This window comes from Indicator indicator, chromosome 17 (assembly GCF_027791375.1).
Source record: "Indicator indicator isolate 239-I01 chromosome 17, UM_Iind_1.1, whole genome shotgun sequence".
NCBI lineage: Eukaryota > Metazoa > Chordata > Aves > Piciformes > Indicatoridae > Indicator > Indicator indicator.
In genome coordinates, this window is record NC_072026.1 from 21,906,504 (window position 1) to 21,925,530 (window position 19,027).

General features: G+C 52.3%; 1 protein-coding gene across 1 annotated transcript in view; it reads left to right on the forward strand.

The window, feature by feature from the left end:
• The first annotated feature begins 5,554 nt into the window (after positions 1 to 5,554).
• The window catches only part of KLHL13 (kelch like family member 13), a 97,632-nt gene continuing 84,159 nt past the window's right edge, over positions 5,555 to 19,027 (forward strand). Inside the window, exon 1 of the mRNA XM_054388457.1 lies at positions 5,555 to 5,591. Within this exon, the coding sequence (XP_054244432.1) occupies positions 5,572 to 5,591 (20 nt within the window). The 5' untranslated portion in view covers positions 5,555 to 5,571. The remainder of the gene's footprint in view (positions 5,592 to 19,027) is intronic.

Genomic DNA, 19,027 nt, shown 5'->3' on the forward strand with positions numbered 1-19,027 from the left:
ATCAAGGGTTCTCAGGCACTGTCCCAGACTGCCCAGGGAGGTGGTGGAGTCTCCATCCCTGGAGGGGTTTCAAAGCTGCATGGATGTAGTGTTGAGGGATGTGGTTCAGTGGCAGTGGCTTAGCAGCAGTGGTGGATGGTGAGCTCTGGGTGAGCTTGGACTTGATCTCAAGGATCTCTTCCAAGCTCCACAGTGAGGTTGGTGTGCTCTGGTGTGTTCTGCAGGCTAAGAGAGGTGATTCCTTTTGTGCCTGGACCTATTTTTTACCTATTTATGTAATTGGTAGTTATCCTTCACAGGTGGAAAATGGCAAAGATTCTACTTGTTAATTATTGATCCCCAGGGGCCATTTGATAGATGTTAATCCTGCTCTCAGGTAATGCAACTCTGCTGCCTCCTCTGAGCACTGGGAGGCTGTGCTGATGTCCAGCAAACACAGAGTTCACTCTGAAAGGTGCCTGCAGCAGCCTGTCCTGCACCCTGCTTTCCAGACACAAATGTGGGGGTTAGCTAAATGTTCTGTGCTTAGAGGGTGCTGCTTATTTAGAGGAGAAAGGAGAGGAGACTGCTGGGGAGAGTTCAGCAGAGGCTATGAGGATGATGAAGGGACTGAAGCATCTGTCTGATGAGGGCAGGCTGAGAGACCTGGGGCTGTTTAGTCTGGAGAGGAGCAGGCTGAGAGGAGCAGGCTGACTCCTTGTAAGTGTCTACAAATTCCTGCAGGGTGGCTGTCAGGGGGATGGAGCCAGGCTCTGCTCAGTGATGTCCAGTGATAGGGAAGGGGGCAATGGAGGAGAAACTTCCTTGGTGTGAGGGTGCTGGAGGCCTGGAGCAGGCTGCCCAGAGAGGTGCTGGAGTCTCCTTCTCTGCAGACTTTCCAACCCCACCTGGATATGTTTCTGTGTGCCCTGCCCTGGGTACCCCTGCTCTGGCAGGGGGGTTGGACTGGATGAGCTTTGGAGGTCTCTTCCAACCCCTACCATTCTGTGATTCAGTAATTTAAGAGTGTCAGAGGTAAACAGCTGTGACTAAAAGGGACAATCCTGCTTGTTCCTGCTCTTTGCAGGGTTACTCAGTGGGTGCTGAGGCTGCTTTGCTCCTCTGATGGGAGGCAGCTTAGCTGTGCTGGGCACTGCTGGCCCTCCAACAACTGCTTCCTGTTCAGCACAGGGTGGTTGTTAGACCAAACAGTGTGATATGGTCCTGTATCCTGCATGAGTGTTCCCAGGCCAGAGCTCAACCTCTTGTTCCCTAGGGATCTAGTCACCAGTGCCCTTTGACTCTCCTCTGCTGAGTCCTCACCTCCAATCCTGCCTCCAGCTCTGGTGTCCCCAGCAGAAGGACACAGAGCTGCTGGAGTGAGGCCAGAGGAGGCCACAAAGATGCTCCAAGGGCTGGAGCAGCTCTGCTGTGAGGCCAGGCTGAGGGAGCTGGGGGTGTGCAGCCTGGAGAGGAGAAGGCTCCAGGGGGACCTCAGAGCTGCCTGCCAGGACCTGAAGGGATCCTGCAGGAAGGCTGCAGAGAGACTTTTGCTGAGGGTGTCTAGAGACAGGCCAAGGGGGAATGGTTTGAAGCTGAGGCAGAGCAGGGTTAGAGTGGAGCTGAGGAAGAAGTTCTGCAGTGTGAAGGTGGTGAGACTCTGGCACAGGCTGCCCAGGGAGGCTGTGGCTGCCTCCTGCCTGGAGGTGTTGAAGGCCAGGTTGGATGAGGCTTTGAAAAACCAAGTCTAGTTAAGAGGTGTCCCTGCCCATGGCAGGAGGGTTTGGAGTAGATGATCCAGAGATCATCTGGATCAGAAGTTCCCTTCCAACCTGAGCCATTCTGTGATGATTCTGTGGAACAGAAGCATAAAAATAATGTCACAGGGTGTCTGCTGTGGGAGTTGTGTGGCATAGAAGTTTTTATTTGCTTTATAGAGTTGGAGTAGTTTAACTTCTCTATTAATGAGGACAGGATGAGGGAGCTGGGATTGTTCAGCCTGGAGAAGAGAAGGTTCCAGGGACACCTTAGAGCCTGGTACTTGAAGGGGCTCCAGGAGAGCTGGGGAGGGACTTCTGACAAGGGCTGGGAGTGCCAGGACAAAGGACAATTGATCAGCCTCTGCTGATCAATTTTGTGTGGGTCTTAACCACATCCCTTTCAAATTGTCTCCCTAAATTCATGCTGAAGGTTGTTAAATACAATAGGCTATATGAGAAATTAAGTGTTACACATGAATATATGTTCCTGCTTTGGATATCTGAAAGAATGATGGCAAGAAATAACAGGAACAACAAAACTGAAAGCCACAAACCAGAGGGATCTGAGGAACTTGCACAGCACTGAGCTCCTAGCTCCCTGGCAGGGGGAGGCAAGTTAGTTATGATTCAATAGATTCACAGAATGCTCTGGGTTGGAGGAACCTCAAAGCTCATCCAGTTCCAACCCCCTGCCATGGGCAGGGACACCTCCCCCCAGCCCAGCTTGCTCAAGGCCTCATCCAGCCTGGCCTTGAACACCTCCAGGGAGGAGGCAGCCACAGCCTCCCTGGGCAACCTGTGCCAGTCTCTCCCCACCCTCACTCTCAACAATTTCTTCCTCATCTCCAATCTCAGTCTCCCCTCTCCCAGCTCAAAGCCATTGTCCTCATCCTGGCACTCCCAGCCCTTGTCAGAAGTCTCTCCCCAGCTCTCCTGGAACCCTTCAGGTACCAGGCTCTGAGGTCTCCCTGGAGCCTTCTCTTCTCCAGGCTGAACAATCCCAGCTCCCTCATCCTGTCCTCATAGCAGAGGTGCTCCAGCCCCCTGATTGTTTCTGTGGCCCTCTTTTGTACCCTCTCCATCAGGTCCATGTTCTTCCTGTGCTGAGGGCCCCACAGCTGGCCCCAGCCCTGCAGTGAGGTCTCCCCAGAGCAGAGCAGAGGGGCAGGATCCTCTCTCTCCAGCTCTGCCCACACTGCTTTGGATGCAGCCCAGGCTGCCCTTGGCCTTCTGTGCTGCAGGCACACACATGGCCATGGCACTTTTTGCCCATGTTGGTTTTGTGGTGGGGGATAGGTAAAGGAAGTCCTCTTCACTCTCAGGCTTCTTTAATTGAGGACAACCTGAAGCTTACTGGAAACAAGAGGACGTTGAAGGTGCAGCAGCAGCAGGAGGAGTTAAGGACAACCTTATCCTACCAGCTGCTCTAGCATCAGTGGGAAGCACTGCCTGAGGTGGATGCTGCTAAGCAATTCTGTTTGCTGCCTCCTTTGTGGTGTGCTGGAAGCACTGCAAGCACTCCCTGGGTTTCTAATTCATGCTTACAAACACTGTCTGTGATTTCCTTCCACTGCAGGTCTAAATTGTCTTTAACAAGACAGCCTTTGAGACAGGCTCCTAAATCAGCACTGCTGGTGACCTGTTCTGGGAAGGCAGAATTCTGTTTGTAATGCTGCAGAGCAGTTGAAGGGCAGAGGATGATCTGCAGAGGTTTCTGTTCTGTATAAACTGACTTGTTATTAGAATCTGTTACTGTGACTGATTGCACTGGGACCATGGCTGAAGATACTCATGGAATGGTTTGGGTTGGGAGGAAGCTTAAAGCTCATCCAGTTCCCACCCCCTGCCATGGGCAGGGACACCTCCCCCCAGCCCAGCTTGCTCAAGGCCTCATCCAGCCTGGCCTGGAACACCTCCAGGCAGGAGGCAGCCACAGCCTCCCTGGGCAACCTGTGCCAGTCTCTTCCCACCCTCACTGCAAAGAATTTCTTCCTCATCTCCAGTCACAATCTCCCCTCTCCCAGCTCAAAGCCATTCTCCCTCATCCTGGCACTCCCAGCCCTTGTCCAAAGTCCCTCCCCAGCTCTCCTGGAGCCCCTTCAGGTCCTGGAAGGCTGCTCTGAGGTCTCCCTGGAGCCTTCTCTTCTCCAGCCTGAACAGTCTCAACTCTCCCAGCCTGTCCCCACAGGGGAGCTTCTGCAGCCCTCTGATCATCTTGGTGGCCTCCTCTGGAGCCTCTCCAGCAGCTCCAGGTCCTTCTTGTGCTGGGGGCCCCAGCAGTGGAGGCAGTGCTGCAGGTGGGGTGTGAGCAGAGCAGAGCAGAGGGGCAGAATCCCCTCCCTGTGCTGCTGCTCTCCCTGCTCTGGATGCAGCTCAGCACACAGCTGCCTGCTGGGCTGCCAGGGACCAGTGCTGGCTCCTGGGCAGTTTGTCACCACCTGACACCTCCAAGGCCTTCTCCTCAAGGCTGCTCTTGAGCCACTTTGATCTGTATGTTAAAAGCATTAATTGAAGGAAAAGGAACTCCTACTTTGGACTGTGAATGAGTATTAAATTGCTTGAAAGAAATACCTGATTCATATGGCTGCTAATTTTTTCGTCTTAATTTACATTGATAGAGAAACTGAAAATATAAAGAAGACCAAAGCCCAGGAGTGTGCCTTTTTTCATTCAGGGGTATTGCATAGTTTCTATTTTGCAATGCTTGCTGCTAAATGATGTCAGCAAAATGAAATGTTGCAACTTTTTCCTTGTCCCTTTAAGGGGAATCAGGAGATCACAGACTTGAGTGCAGCCTGTAATCTTTGGGTTGGTTAATGGCTGGAAGATCTCACACTCTTGAGACAGGGGGAAAAAAAAAATCCCTGAAACAAAGAGGTTTTTTACTCAGCTCTATTCCATCTTAAAATTGGGAGTCATGAAAACGTTTCCCTCTTTCATACAAATGAAAGCATCTCTTGCACATAAACAACCTCAGCAGTTTCTCCCCTCTCTCTTTAAAGGTGGTTGGAATGAGTCACAGCTTCCAGTTCAGTAAATTGTTGATGGGGTTAGGCAGGTTCAGGAGCAACTGGGTTAAACCAAGAGATTATTTGAGAAATCTAGGCCATGTGCTCTGCCTGTGCACTTGATTAGTTTTCATAATTCAGCTCTGTTGGCACAGCAAGGAGCTGTGTGATGCATGCAAACAAGAAGCCTTCTCCCTTTTGTGCTGCTTCCTCTCTGTAATTTTACTGCAGGAGAGAGTTAGTGAACTTGGGAGAAAGTTGTGGTGTGTGGGAATGCTTTGAACAAATCTTGGCTGGTTTGGGCAAAATCCAAGGGAGCTGAGAGGCAGATGGCTGGAGAAAAGAAGGCTCCAGAGAGACTTCAGAGCAGCCTTCCAGGACCTGAAGGAGCTCCAGGAGAGCTGGGGAGGGACTTTGGACAAGGGCTGGGAGTGCCAGGATGAGGGACAATGGCTTTGAGCTGGGAGAGGGGAGACTGAGACTGGAGATGAGGAAGAAATTGTTGAGAGTGAGGGTGGGGAGAGACTGGCACAGGTTGCCCAGGGAGGCTGTGGCTGCCTCCTGCCTGGAGGTGTTCAAGGCCAGGGTGGATGAGGCCTTGAGCAAGCTGGGCTGGGGGGAGGTGTCCCTGCCCGTGGCAGGGGGTTGGAACTGGATGAGCTCTGAGGTCCTTTCCAACCCAGAGCATTCAGTGGGGGTATGACTGTGTGCTGTTTTGGGATGTCTGGCTGTGCTTCTCCTCTAGATTCACTGAATTCTTTGAATTCTTTCCTGTTTGACTGCAGGTGCATGAAGAACAGGGGAGACATTTCAGCTGATCAGAGATGATGTGGAGAGACACTTTGTGAGTAATTGCTGTTTGTTGTCTACAAAGCCCAAAGTGCTCCTGGAGCAATTAGTTATTTTTTTGTTTTATTGTTCTTTTCCTGACTTGGAATAACTCTGCCTAACAGTTGCCTGGGGAAGGTTTGGAAAGCAGAGAGAGAGCTGTTGAAATGAAGAGCTGGGAGGCAGAGCAATTGAATCTGTATGGATTCATACACAATGAGCCCTGGTGCTTAACTTTCCTGGAGTGATCAATCTACCAAAGGCTTTTACTCTTGACTGGTGAATGGATCTAGGCAGCAGTCACCACCTCTGACACTGGGTGTGTGGTAACCTTCAGGAGGGTTAACTTGGTACTTAGTGCAGCTCTTGTGTCGAGCTCACAGGCTCTTACTCTTCTACATGGCAGGTTATGAACACTTCAGTGTCCTTGTCCAGCTCTGACTGGAAGGCTGAGGTACTTGGCATAAAGGAGATGGGAATGATAGTCATCAGTAGAAGCCTTCCTGGAAGTTCTCAGTTCCTGGCTGCTGGAACACAACAATATTTAGTTTGTAGCATAGGGATGACATTACAGGATAGGAGGAGCCTCTGGGACAGAAGATAACTCTACCAAAACAAGTGCAGACAATCCCAGTGAGCTGATGCAAGGTCTTGTTTGTCAGATGGGCTCCATAAACACTCTGGATGTGGGTGCTGCAGACTCATTAGCTCTTTCCTTCCAAGCAATTAGGTCCAGTGTTTACTGGGGGGGATTGGTACAAATTTCCAGTTAAAGCAGCAAGTTAGTTTAGGATTTTCCATCACAATCTTTTGTTTCTTTTTTGTTTACTTGTATTATATTTAAAACCATGTGATCATCAGTGCCTTTTTTTGTGTTTTAAACCATAAGCTTTGATCCTCTGGAGCTCCTCTCTGATCCTGCTCTGGCAGGGGGGTGGAGTTGATCTCTGGAGGTCCCTTCCAACCCCTAACATCCTGTGAGCCTGCTTAGTTCTCCTGGTAGTTATCTAGGTGAATGGTGCCTTTTGTGGACAGCTTCAGTGCTTTAGTATCCTAGAGTGGCTTAGGTTGGAAGGGACCTTAGGAATCAGCTACTTACAGAGGAACTAGAAGATTTTTGTCAAGCTTTTGCCCCACAGCAGCCTTCTATCCAAGCTGGAGAGATGTGGGATGTGCAGTGGATGAGGAATTGCCTGGATGGTTGCATCCAAAGGGTAATGGTCAGTGAGTCCATGTCCAGGTGGAGATGGGTGACAAGTGGTGTGCCTCAAGGGGGGACCAGAGCTGTTCAATGTCTTCATCAGTGCTACAGAGAGGGAGAGTGAGGCACCCTCAGCAGGGCTGCTGCTGATAGCAAGCTGAGTGGTGTGGTTGGTAAGAGTGAAGGATGGGATGGCATCCAGAGGGACCTGCAGAGGTGGCTGAGGAGAACCTCATGAGGTTCAATAAGGCAAAGTGCAAGGTCCTGCACCTGGGTCAGGGCAACCCTTGATATCAGTCCAGGCTGGGGGTGAGGAGATTGAGAGCAGCCCTGCAGAAAAGGCCTTGGAGGTGCTAGTGATCATCTTTAAGGTCCCTTCCAACCCAAACCATTCTGTGATTCTATGTTTAAGAAATGTAGAGCTTGTCTGAAACCAGAGCAATTGAATTTTGTGACAGCTGGATGCAACCTGAGTAGCTGCTGAGGGAGCAAAGCTGCAGGAACAGCTATGAAGCCTTGTTGTGTATTGGACAGGAAATCTATGCAGGCAGTGGACACTTTGGTCACAGTTTATCCTAATTGATTTGATGACATGAGCTGATAAAAGTTAACTGAGCAATGTAACTGCATTTGTGTGAGGCTCTGGCTTGCCAGGATGTGTGGCTTCAAGATGGAAGCAGCACCCTTCATGTTTCATCTATCTTCAGCCTCTTGCCAAGGGGAAAGATGGTCAGAGGGCTGGAACACCTCTCCTGTGGAGACAGCCTGAGAGAGTTGGGGTTGTGCAGGCTGGAGGGGAGAAGGCTCCCAGGAGACCTTCTTGTGGCCTTCCAGGATCTGAAGGGGGCTCCAAGAAAGCTGGGGAGGGACTTTTGAGGGTGTCAGGGAGGGATAGGACTGGGGGGGATGGAGCAAAACTAGAAGTGGGGAGATTCAGATTGGGTGTTAGGAAGAAGTTGTTCCCCATGAGGGTGGTGAGAGACTGGCACAGGTTGCCCAGGGAGGTGGTGGAAGCCTCACCCCTGGAGGGTTTTGCAGCCAGGCTGGATGTGGCTGTGAGCAACCTGCTGTGGTGTGAGGTGTCCCTGCCCATGGCAGGGGGTTGGGACTGGATGAGCCTTGAGGTCCCTGACAATTCTGTGATTCTAAGATCTTGCAATTATGAAACCTTCTTTCTTTTTTCCCCAGCACACAAGGTACCAGTCAGGCAAAACTGCACATCCCTAATAACAAAGAGCTGCAGGCAAGATGAAAAACATCAATGCAGATCTGTGCAGACACTTGAGGCAGTGTGTGTGTAGCAAACAGGGCATGGAGAGATGATTTTGATGTCATTATTGCCACATTCACCCAAGGCTGAAGCCCTAGTTTGACCTTTGCATTTTGTTTTGATCCTCAGTGCTGGACTGGCAAAGAGAGCAGGCAGTGAGGGGCAGTGGGGTTTGCTTTTCTAGAAGACAGGATGTCTGCTTTGTTTAGAAGGTGGCAGCAGTGACTTCAGGTAGAGAATCACAGAATGGGTTGGGTTGGAAGGGACCTTAAAGCTCATCCAGTTCCAAACCCCCTGCCATGGGCAGGGACACCTCCCCCCAGCCCAGCTTGCTCAAGGCCTCATCCAGCCTGGCCTTGAACACCTCCAGGGAGGAGGCAGCCACAGCTCCTAGGGACTATGTGTTTTCTGCCAAACAGAGCAGAAAGCCCCCAGCTTTATTCTGAATGGTTCTAATACAAGCTTTCTGTGGATTTTTCTGATTTATTCAATCCAACTTTGCTGCCTTTAGGTATTTAAGCTCCAATTTTAGGAAAAGCAGGCAGTAATGATTGCTTCTCAAATCTTTTCATGTGCTGAGAGCATTCCTGGTAGGGCTGGAGAGGGTTTTCTGTCTTCAGATTATACTGAAAGGAGCCATTCTGTCTCTTGCTTACACTCTACCTCTTATTTAATCTTTCTGTGAGTATGATTTTCAGCAAGACACCCCCCAGGTTTAGGGCAGGAGTAGATATGATCAGCTTCTCCTGAAAGAAATTCCAGTAACCTGATTTCAGTGTCTGCCTTCCTTGAAAGGAAATTCTTAATAAAGGAGGAACTCTGAAAGCAGCTTCAGTTAGTTAAAGCAGCTGTAAAATGGTTAATTCCTTATCTTGTGCTGCACTTTGCAGATCTGTGAAGGTGGTTTGGTCAGATCCAATTAATTTGTTGGAGTGAATGGTTTCATTCTTTCAAAGAAGCTAGACTGGAGCTGAGGAGGAAATTCTTTAGAGTGAGGGTGGGGAGGCACTGGCACAGGTTGCCATGTGGATGCCCCCTCCCTGGAGGTGTTGAAGGCCAGGCTGGATGAGGCCCTGAGCAAGCTGGGCTGGTGGGAGGTGTCCCTGCCTATGGCAGGGGGTTGGAACTGGATGAGCTTTGAGGTCCCTTCCAAGCCTTTCTGTGATTCTGTGAGTCAGGACAATCTGTGTGTTCCTAGTGCAGCAGCTCTCTGCAGACAAGCTGTTGGGATGTGTGCTCTGCTTTTGTGAGCTTTCCTCTGAATCTGGGACTATGAATTGGGAGCTTCATGTTGAAATGGAAAAGCAAAGAGAAGGTTGGATGCCTGAAGTTTCTAATGAAATAGCTCCTGGTACAGAAGTTTCTGGCACTCCTTTGCAGCTTCCTGGTGCCAAGAATGTTAGCAGGGATCTGTTGGGTGCTTTCTGCACTGCTCTGTGGAATGCATCAGCACCAACAAGAGTGTTCCAGTGGGGCAACAGCCTTGGGAGGGTTTGTTTTCCCTTGGAGATGGTTCATGCGTAGAGCTGCATCAAAGGGCATTGCTCATGACTAGTGATTTGCTGTTAAGGGCATTTAAGACTTCCACATTCTTCATCCTGATTGTTAATGACAAAGCTGTGAAGGGCCTGGAGAACAGAGCTGGTGAGGAGCAGCTGAGGGAACTGGAGGAGAAGAGGCTGAGGGGGGACCTCATTGCTCTCTACAGCTCCCTGAAGGGAGGTTGTAGCCAGGTGGGGGTTGGTCTCTTCTCCCTGGTATCAGGTGATAGGAGGAGAGGAATCACACCTGGACACCAGAAAATCTTGCATTATGAACCCAACCAATAAACCAACCCCACCCACTGGTCTATTCCATTTTTTTTTCGTGTGTTGTGTTCCTGTGTGCAGCTTGGGAATGCGTTTGTGATGATTCCATTGCCTTTGGACATCTGGGCTGTGTCTGGGATGCAGGCTGTAGTTCACAGGGATGCAAACCCAGGCATATCTTAGGAAGTAATTGCACAGAGGAGGGGTCTGTGCTGGAAAAACAGGACAGCCACTCTGGCTTGGGTGATCACTGCATGGGGAGACAAGGAGGGTTTGCATCTGAAATTAAGGGATTTGCTTTAATGAGATGTGCTCCAAGCTTGCTGCTGTTGTTATCTTGTAAAAATGAGGAGTGCACCAATTTGCATTGGTGTCCTGCTCCCCATGGCGCATGGTGAAACATTTACCAAGCTTTCACCTGATTGCTGTAGCATGAGGGGTTACAGACAGCAGTCTGCAGCACCAGGAAGGCTGTTGGGACAGCCCTCATTATCAACCCAGGCTGGGGGGTGAGGAGACTGAGAGCAGCCTGCAGAGAAGGCCTTGGGGGTGCTGGGGGGGAGAAGCTGGACAGGAGCCAGCAATGGGCACTGGCAGCACAGAAGGCCAAGGGCAGCCTGGGCTGCATCCAAAGCAGTGTGGGCAGAGCTGGAGAGAGAGGATCCTGCCCCTCTGCTCTGCTCTGCTCTGGGGAGACCTCACCTGCAGGGCTGGGGCCAGGTGTAGGGTCCTTGACACAAGAGAGACCTGGACCTGATGGAGAGGATCCAGAGAAGGCCATGAAAATGATCAGAGGGCTGGAGAACCTCTGCTGTGGGGACAGGCTGCTGGGAGAGTTGGGACTGTTCAGCCTGGAGAAGAGAAGGCTCCAGGCAGACCTCAGAGCTGCATTTCAAGATCTGCAGGGGAGCTGCAGGCAGGCTGGGGAGGGACTGTTCAGAAGGGGCTGTGGGGATAGGATGAGAGGCAATGGTTTGAAAGTGGAGCAGGGCAGAGTTAGGTTGGACATCAGGAGGGAGTTGTGCACAGTGAGGCTGGTGAGACACTGGCACAGGCTGCCCAGGGAGGTGGTTGAGGCTCCATCCCTGGAGACATTCAAGCTGAGCCTGGCTGTGTCCCTGTGCAGCCTGCTCTAGCTGGAGGTGTCCCTGCTGCCTGCAGGGGGGTTTGTACAAGATGCCCTCTACTCTGCCCTGCTGAGACCACAGCTGCAATCCTGTGTCCAGTTTGGGCTCCCCAGTTCAAGAGAGACAGAGACCTGCTGGAGAGAGTCCAAGGGAGAGCCAGGAGGATGCTTAGGGGACTTGAGCATCTCCCCTGTGAAGAGATCCTGAGAGCCCTGGGGCTGTTTAGTGTGGAGAAGAGAAGGCTGAGAGGGATCTGATCAATGTCTATCAATAGCTGAGGGGTGGGGGTCAAGGGGAGGGGGCCAGGCTCTTTTGGGTGGTGCTCAGTGATAAGCCAAGGAACAATGGAGACAAACTGGAACAGAGAAGATTTCAGCTCAACATGAGGAGAAACTTCTTTGGTGTGAGGGTGACAGAGCCCTGGAGCAGGCTGCCCAGGGGGGTTGTGGAGTCTCCTTCTCTGGAGACTTTCCAACCCCACCTGGATGTGTTCCTGTGCACACTACCCTAAGTGACTCTGCTCTGGCAGGGGGGTTGGACCTGATGATCTCTGGAGCTCCCTTCCAACCTCTGATGTACTGTGAGACTGTGATACCTTTGAAGGCCCCTTCCAACCTGATGCAATCTGTGAAGCTGTTGAGGGAATCCACTCTGTTTCTCAGGCAGTAGGTTCTCCTACAGCCCAGTAACTGCCAGTGCCAGAATAGATGCACCTGCAGTCTGAAATCCAGCTGGCTGTGCTTCCTGCAGGTGACAGTGAATTTACCAACTGACAAGTGTGATGCTGAAATGCAGAAGTGTTTCTGTCAGAGCAACCTTTCAGCTGTGGCTGCTGCTGCTCTGCCTCGCTGCAGTGCTGCCTCACCTTCCCCTGACACTTCTGAAACTTGAGCAGCTTGCTAATCTCTTTCCATCTTCCAGGCTCTGTTACCACATCCAGCTCCTCCATGTTGGATTCCAAAACGTTTTCAGCAAGCAACTTCCCTGTTCCCAACTCCAGATTTCTGGCTTCTCTCCTCTGCTCCAGCTCACCTGCTGCAGGCTGAACCAGAGCTGGCAGCCAGGTGAGTGGAGGTGCAGCAGCCAAGGAGCTGGAAGGAAACTTCATTTGAAGTCAAAGTGTTAAGGCTTGAGATGCTCTCAGGTTACTTCTGCTGTCCCAAAATGCAGGGAGGTGATGTATGAACAAGTCAGGAGTGAGTCTGTGCCAGAGCATGTCCAGAGAAGGGCAATGAAGCTGGTGAGGGGGTTGGAGATCAGGGCTGGTGAGGAGAGGCTGAGGGAACTGGGGGGTTCAGCCTGGAGAAGAGGAGGCTGAGAGGAGATCATCCCAGATGTTCTCTACAGCTCCCTGAGAGGAGGCTGGAGTGGAGCTGGTGTTGGCCTCTTCTCCCAAGTAATTAACACAGGACAAGAGGAAATGGCCTGGAATTGTGCCAGGGGAGGGTTAGGTTGGAGACTGGGAAGAACTGCTGCAAGAGTGGTCAGGGATTGGCACAGGCTGCCCAGGGAGGTGGTGGAGTCCCCATCCCTGGAGGTGTTCAAGAAACCTGTGGCCATGGCACCTGGGGCCGTGGTTTGGTGGCCATGGTGGGGCTGGGTAGAAGGTTGGACTGGATGATCTTAGAGGCCTTTTCCAACCTAGGTGGTTCTGTGGTTCTTCAGTCCCTGAGCTGGACAAGGACAGCAGAGCTGTGTTTGCTGTTGTTTAAGCAGGACTGATGTGAGCTGAGTGAGTCAGAGCAGTCTGTGAGTGCAGCAGAAAATGAGAACTGGAGCAGGGGAGCTTGCAGGCTTTGGAGAGCTGTTCTCTCCTGTCTAGGGCAGCACCTGGGGCTGTCCTCTGGGCTCCTCTCTGTGCTCCCAGCAAGTTTTTCTCCTCTCCTCAGTAATGAGAGCAGCAGTGTGCCTGTGTTCAGTTCTGTTTCCAGGTAATTAGAGCTGGGCCCATTCAGTCAAATAGAGAGGAGCCTGTCTTGGCCTGGCCCAGGGCCTTGGCCAGGGCACCTCTGCTCTGTCATTGTGAGCCAGAAATCCTCTGCACTGCTGCCCTGCAGTGGGGTGTGACAGAGCTCATCTGGGGAGCAGTGATTAGGTGATGCAGACTGCCCTGCTCTGAAGGCAGCCTGCTGTGCATGGTTCAGGGGTAGTGAGGAGTTGGAGGAGAGGTGTGGCTTCCTCTCTGGACAGTTAACACACTGGGTTGGCAGCCCATTAACAATGCAGAGCTTGGAATCAGAGAATTGTTTGGGCTGGAAGAGACCTCCAAGATCATCAAATACAACCAGCAACCCAACCCCACCATGGCCACCAAACCATGGCCCCGGGTGCCATGGCCACAGGGTTCTGGAACACCTCCAGGGATGGGGACTCCACCACCTCCCTGGGCAGCCTGTGCCAATCCCTGACCACTCTTGCAGCAGTTCTTCCCAATCTCCAACCTAACCCTCCCCTGGCACACTTTCAGGCCCTTCCCTCCTGTTCTATCTCCTGATAGTAGGGAGAAGAGCCCAACCCCCACCTGACTGCAACCTCTGTTCAGGGAGCTGTAGAGAGCATTGAGGTCTTCCCTCAGCCTCCTCTTCTCCAGACTAAGCAAAGGGAGGCAGAAGGAGGCTCCATGAACCAAATCCCTGTTCTAAGGAGTTTCTTGTGTGCATTCATCAGCACAAAGCTAAGTGCAAGCTTAGTCACTGTGCCTTGTGCCTTGTTCTAGGGCACTGAGAGAAGGTCATCAGAAACAGGCCAGATTCAGTTGGTTTACATTGAGCTGCTTGATAAGACAGCTGAGAGTCTGCACACCTGCCTGGCTCTTGGTAGATGTTGTTATTTAACATCTTTGGTGCCCTTCACCAGCTGCTTTGAAGGGCACCAAAGCTGGAGAAGGGTCTGGAGAACAGGGCTGGGGAGGAGCAGCTGAGGGAGCTGGGGGTGTTCAGTGTGGAGAAGAGGAGGCTGAGGGAGACCTCATTGCTCTCTACAGCTCCCTGAGAGGAGGTTGGAGTGAGGTGGGAGTTGGGCTGTTTTCCCTACTATCAGGTGATAGAAGGAGAGGAAGTAGCCTGAAATTGTGCCAGGGGAGGGTTAGGTTAGAGATTAGGAAAAATACTTTGGTGCAAGAGAGGTCAGGGATTGGCACAGGCTGCCCAGGGAGGTGGTGGAGTCCCCATCCCTGGAAGTGTTCCAGAACCCTGTGGCCATGGCACTTGGAGCCATGGTTTGGTGGCCATGGTGGGGTTGGGTTGCTGGTTGGACTGGGTGATGTTAGAGATCTTTTCCAACCCAAACAATTCTATGAACATCCCTGGTAGTTGCCAAAGAAGTCTTTCCTTTCAAATTAATGACTATTTTGTGCTTAAATTGAGTATTGGCTTTGTACTTGCCCAAACACATCTCCTGAGTCACATTTTGGGACCCAACACATTTTTGATGTTTGGATTTATTTATTGCTGCTTTTTGTGCAGCAAAGTGTTGATAATTTGCTGATGTTTGTACTTCAGGGGGTGGGGGGGAAGAAAGGCAAACAGAAGAAGGTGTGCTGGTGCCTGTTACTGTTTGATGTAGGATATGAGTCAGAAGCTAAGTTTGCAGGAATTCCGTGAGAAGCAGTAAAGGAACAAATCCCCTACACCAGGATGGGTTGGGGGTGACCTGCTGGAGAGCAGCTCTGTGGAGAGGGAACTGGCAGTGCTGGTGGACAGCAAGTTCCTTGTGAGCCAGCAATATGTCCTCATGGCCAAGAGCAACCCCATACAGGCTGGGGACAGAGTGGCTGGAGAGCAGCCAGGCAGAGAGGGACCTGGGGGTGCTGGGTGACAGCAGCTGAACAGGAGCCAGCAGTGTGCCCAGGTGGCCAGGAGAGCCAATGGCATCCTGGCCTGGATCAGGAATAGTGTGGGCAGCAGGAGCAGGGAAGTCATCCTGCCCTGTGCTCAGCACTGCTCAGGCCACACCTTGAGTGCTGTGTCCAGTTCTGGGCTCCTCAGTTCAGGAGAGATGTTGAGATGCTGGAAGGTGTCCAGAGAAGGGCAGGAAGGCTGGGGAGGGGTCTGGAGCACAAGGCTGGGGAGGGGTCTGGGGCACAAGGCTGGGGAGGGGTCTGGGACACAAGGCTGGGGAGGGGTCTGGAGCACAAGGCTGGGGAGGGGTCTGGGGCACAAGGCTGGGGAGGGGTCTGGAGCACAAGGCTGGGGAGGGGTCTGGAGCACAGCCCTGTGAGGAGAGGCTGAGGGAGCTGGGGGTGTTCAGCCTGGGTGAGAGGAGGCTCAGGGCAGACCTCATTGCTCTCTACAACTACCTGAGGGGAGGTTGCAGCCAGGTGGGGGTTGGTCTCTTCTCCCAGGCACCCAGCACCAGAACAAGAGGACACAGTCCCAAGCTGTGCCAGGGGAGGTCTAGGCTGATGTTAGGAGGAAGTTCTTCACAGAGAGAGATTTGCCATTGGGATGTGCTGCCCAGGGAGGTGGTGGAGTCTCCATCCCTGGAGATGTTCAGCAGAAGCCTGGATGAGGCACTCAGTGCCATGGTCTGGTTGATTGGATAGGGCTGGGTGATAGGTTGGGCTGGATGAGCTTGGAGGTCTCTTCCAACCTGGCTGATTCTCTGATTCTATGAAGAAGGTCAGTGGTGTCCTGAGATGCATGAGCAGAGTGTGGCCAGCAGGTCAAGGGAGGTTCTCCTACCCTTCTACTGTGCCCTGGTGAGGCCACACCTGGAGCATTGTGTTGAGTTCCAGGCTTCCCAGGTCAAGAGAGAGAGGGAGCTGCTGGAGAGAGCTCCACTGGGGCCACAAAGGTGCTGAGAGGACTTGAACATTTCTGTGAGGAGCAGAGGCTGAGAGCCCTGAGGCTGTTGTGCCTGCAGGAGAGCATCTTGAGAGGGGATCTGAGCAATGCTCAGCAAGAGCTAAAGGCCAAGTCTCAGGAGCATGGAACCAAACTCTTCAGTGATGTCCAGTGACAGGACAAGGGGCAGTGGGCACAAACTGGAACCCAGGAGGTTCCATCTGAACATGAGAGGAAACTTCTGTGGTGTGAGGATGCTGGAGCCCTGGAGCAGGCTGCCCAGAGAGGTTGTGGAGTCTCCTCCTCTGGAGACTTTCCAAACCCACCTGGATATGATCCTGGGCAACTTGCTGTGGGTATCACAGATTTAGCAGGGGGGTTGGACTGGATGATCTCCAGAGGTCCCTTCCAACCCCCACCATTCTGTCATTCTTCTGTCCCAGTGTTTCTGTGAAACTCTCTGGTCATAGCTGCTGTAACCCTTGGTTGTTCTCCACAGGTCTGGGACTCACTGAACACTTTGGATTTCATCTTATCTCAAGCTTCCAGCCTCATTTCCCTGCAGTACACAGAGGTCCAGTGCTGACCTTGGTGAACCAGGGCCTGGCTTAGGGCCCTGCCTTCTCCCCTGCCTCATCTGACTGCTGGCTCCTATGCTTTGGGACTTGCAGTAGCCTGTGGCTGGCTCAGCAGAGATTCCCCAGGTGCCCCCAGAATTCACCTTGCCAGCCTGTGCCTCAAAAGCTGCAGCGTTCAAGGATTTTAGTGTCATGAAGGTACTGAGCTCACCTGAGATTACTTGTGAGTTGTTAGATACCAATTCTGCTTGGAGCTGGAGGTTTGAAATTGGGACCCAGTGTTCCAGTGAGTGAAGAAAGGCTTTGCTGAGCTGCAGAAGTCTCTTCAGTGGCAGTTAGAAATGGCTGTGAGGACATCAGCAGGCAGGAGCAGTTCGTCCATGACTGCTGCCACTGCTTGGCTGCCTTTATTTCTTCAATTTGATGCTTCAGAGCCAGTGACACCAGATTGGGTGGCAGTGTTGATCTGCTGGAGGTAGGAAGGCTCTGCAAAGAGGTCTGGCCAGGCTGGATCCATGGGCTGAGGTCAGCTGTGTGAGGTTTATCAGGGCCAAGGGCTGGCTCCTGCACTTGGGTCACAACAACCCCAGGAAGGCTCCAGGCTGGGGACAGAGTGGCTGGAAAGTGCCCAGCAGAGAAAGCCCTGGGGGTGCTGGGTGCCAGCAGCTGGAGATGAGCCAGGGGGTGCCCAGGTGGGCAAGAAGGGCACCAGCAGCCTGGGCTGGAGCAGCAATGGTGTGGCCAGCAGGAGCAGGGCAGGGACTTTGCCCCTGCATTCAACACCTCACCTTGATTCCAGGGTTCAGTTTTGGGCTCTCACTCCAAGAAGGACATTGAAGGACTGAGGCAGGGCCAGAGAAGGGCAACCAAGCTGGGGAAGGGTCTGGAGAAGAGGGCTGGGGAGGAGCAGCTGAGGGAGCTGGGGGTGTGCAGTGTAGAGAGGAGGAGGCTGAGGGAGACCTCATTGCTCTCTACAGCTCCTGAGAGGAGGCTGCAGCCAGGTGGGGCTTGGTCTCTTCTCCACAAAAACAAGTGATAGGAGGAGAGGAAATGACCTGAAATTGTGCCAGGGGAGGGTTAGGTTGGAGATTAGGAGAATTTTTATTTCCTGCAGGAGTGTTCAGGGATTGGTCAGGCTCAGTTCTGCTGGGCTCTATCCCATTGCTCTTGTAGAGCAGTTCTGAGGAGAGCCAGGAGGTGGCAGAACTGATTGTGCTGAAAGTGCTTTGGTTGTAAGAGGCTCCCAGGATCTTACTGAGGGTATTTGAAAGCTGCTGGGGACATTTGGGTCTAAGGAAGGTTGCATCAGTGTAACCCTTATATAAAGGGAGCTATTTGAAGGTGTGGTCACTGAGTCACAGAATGGTTTGGGTTGCAAGGGACCTCCAAAGCTCATCCAGTCCAACCCCCTGCACTCAGCAGGGACATCCTCCCCTGGATCAGGTTGCTCAGAGCCCTGTTCAGCCTCACCTTGAAGATCTCCAAGGATGGGGCCTCAACCACCCCCCTGGGCTACCTGTTGCAGTGTTCCAGCAGCCTCCTGGTGCAGAACTTGTTCCTCACATCCAATCTCAATCTGCTCTGCTCTAGTTTGAAGCCATTGCCCCTGGTCCTGTCCCTGCAGGCCTGTGCAAACAGTCTCTCTGCAGCCTTCTTGTAGCCTCCTTCAGGTACTGGGAAGCTGCTATTAGGTCTCCCCAGAGCCTTCTCTCCCCCATCCTTCTTCCAAATATGAACTCTGGTGGGATTCAAGCTGCCTTTTCCATCTGAAGTTGAGGGGTTGTCTATCATGTGTGCAGTGGAATTCTTGCCTGAGCTGCTCCCCAGACTCCTGGCTTGCCACAAGCAGGTTGTTGCTTTACCAGTTTGCAAAGTGAGACCAGACCCTGCCTGTTTTCAGCTCTTCAGGTCAGCAGGGGCTGGGCCAGGAGAAATTAGCAATACAGTAAGCTGGAGTTTTCTGCTCTAACCAGAGCAGAAAACCCCCAGAGAGGTTGTGGAGTCTCCTTCTCTGGAGCCTTTCCAGCCCCATCTGGATGTGTTCCTGTGTGACCTGTGCTGGATTCTCTGGTCCTGCTCTGGCAGGGGGGTTGGACTGGAAGATCTTCTGAGGTCCCTTCCAACCCCTGGCATCCTGTGAGCCTGTGAACCAGGTGCAGTTTTGCAGGTGTGCCAGTACTAAGTGTTAGGAGTAAGTGGAAATAGTGTGCAGAAGAGACCAATAAACACTGAAATGAAAATCTCTCTCCTTCAGCTGCTCCTGACTGTGCTCCAGGCCTTTCATGAGCCTCATTGCCCTTCTCTGGATACATTCCAACACCTCAATGCCCTTCCTACAGTGAGGGTTCCAAAACTGAGCACACTACTCAAGGTGTATCCTCATCACTGCTGAGTACAGGGGGAAAACGTAAACACGAGGAGAGACTTCTTTAAAGGTGCTGGAGCCCTGGAGCAGGCTGCCCAGAGAGCTTGTGGAGTCTCCTTCTCTGGAGACATTCACAAACCCATCTGGATGTGTTCCTGGGTGACCTGCCCTGGGGGTTGGACTCAATCTCTGGAGGTTTCTTCCAACCCCTGCCATCTTGTGATTCCTTGAAAGTAGGTGTTCTTTCCATTCAGAGCTGCAAGGGGACTTCTTTGTACAGTATGGGACAGTGACAAGTGGTGTCCCTCAGGGGGATCAG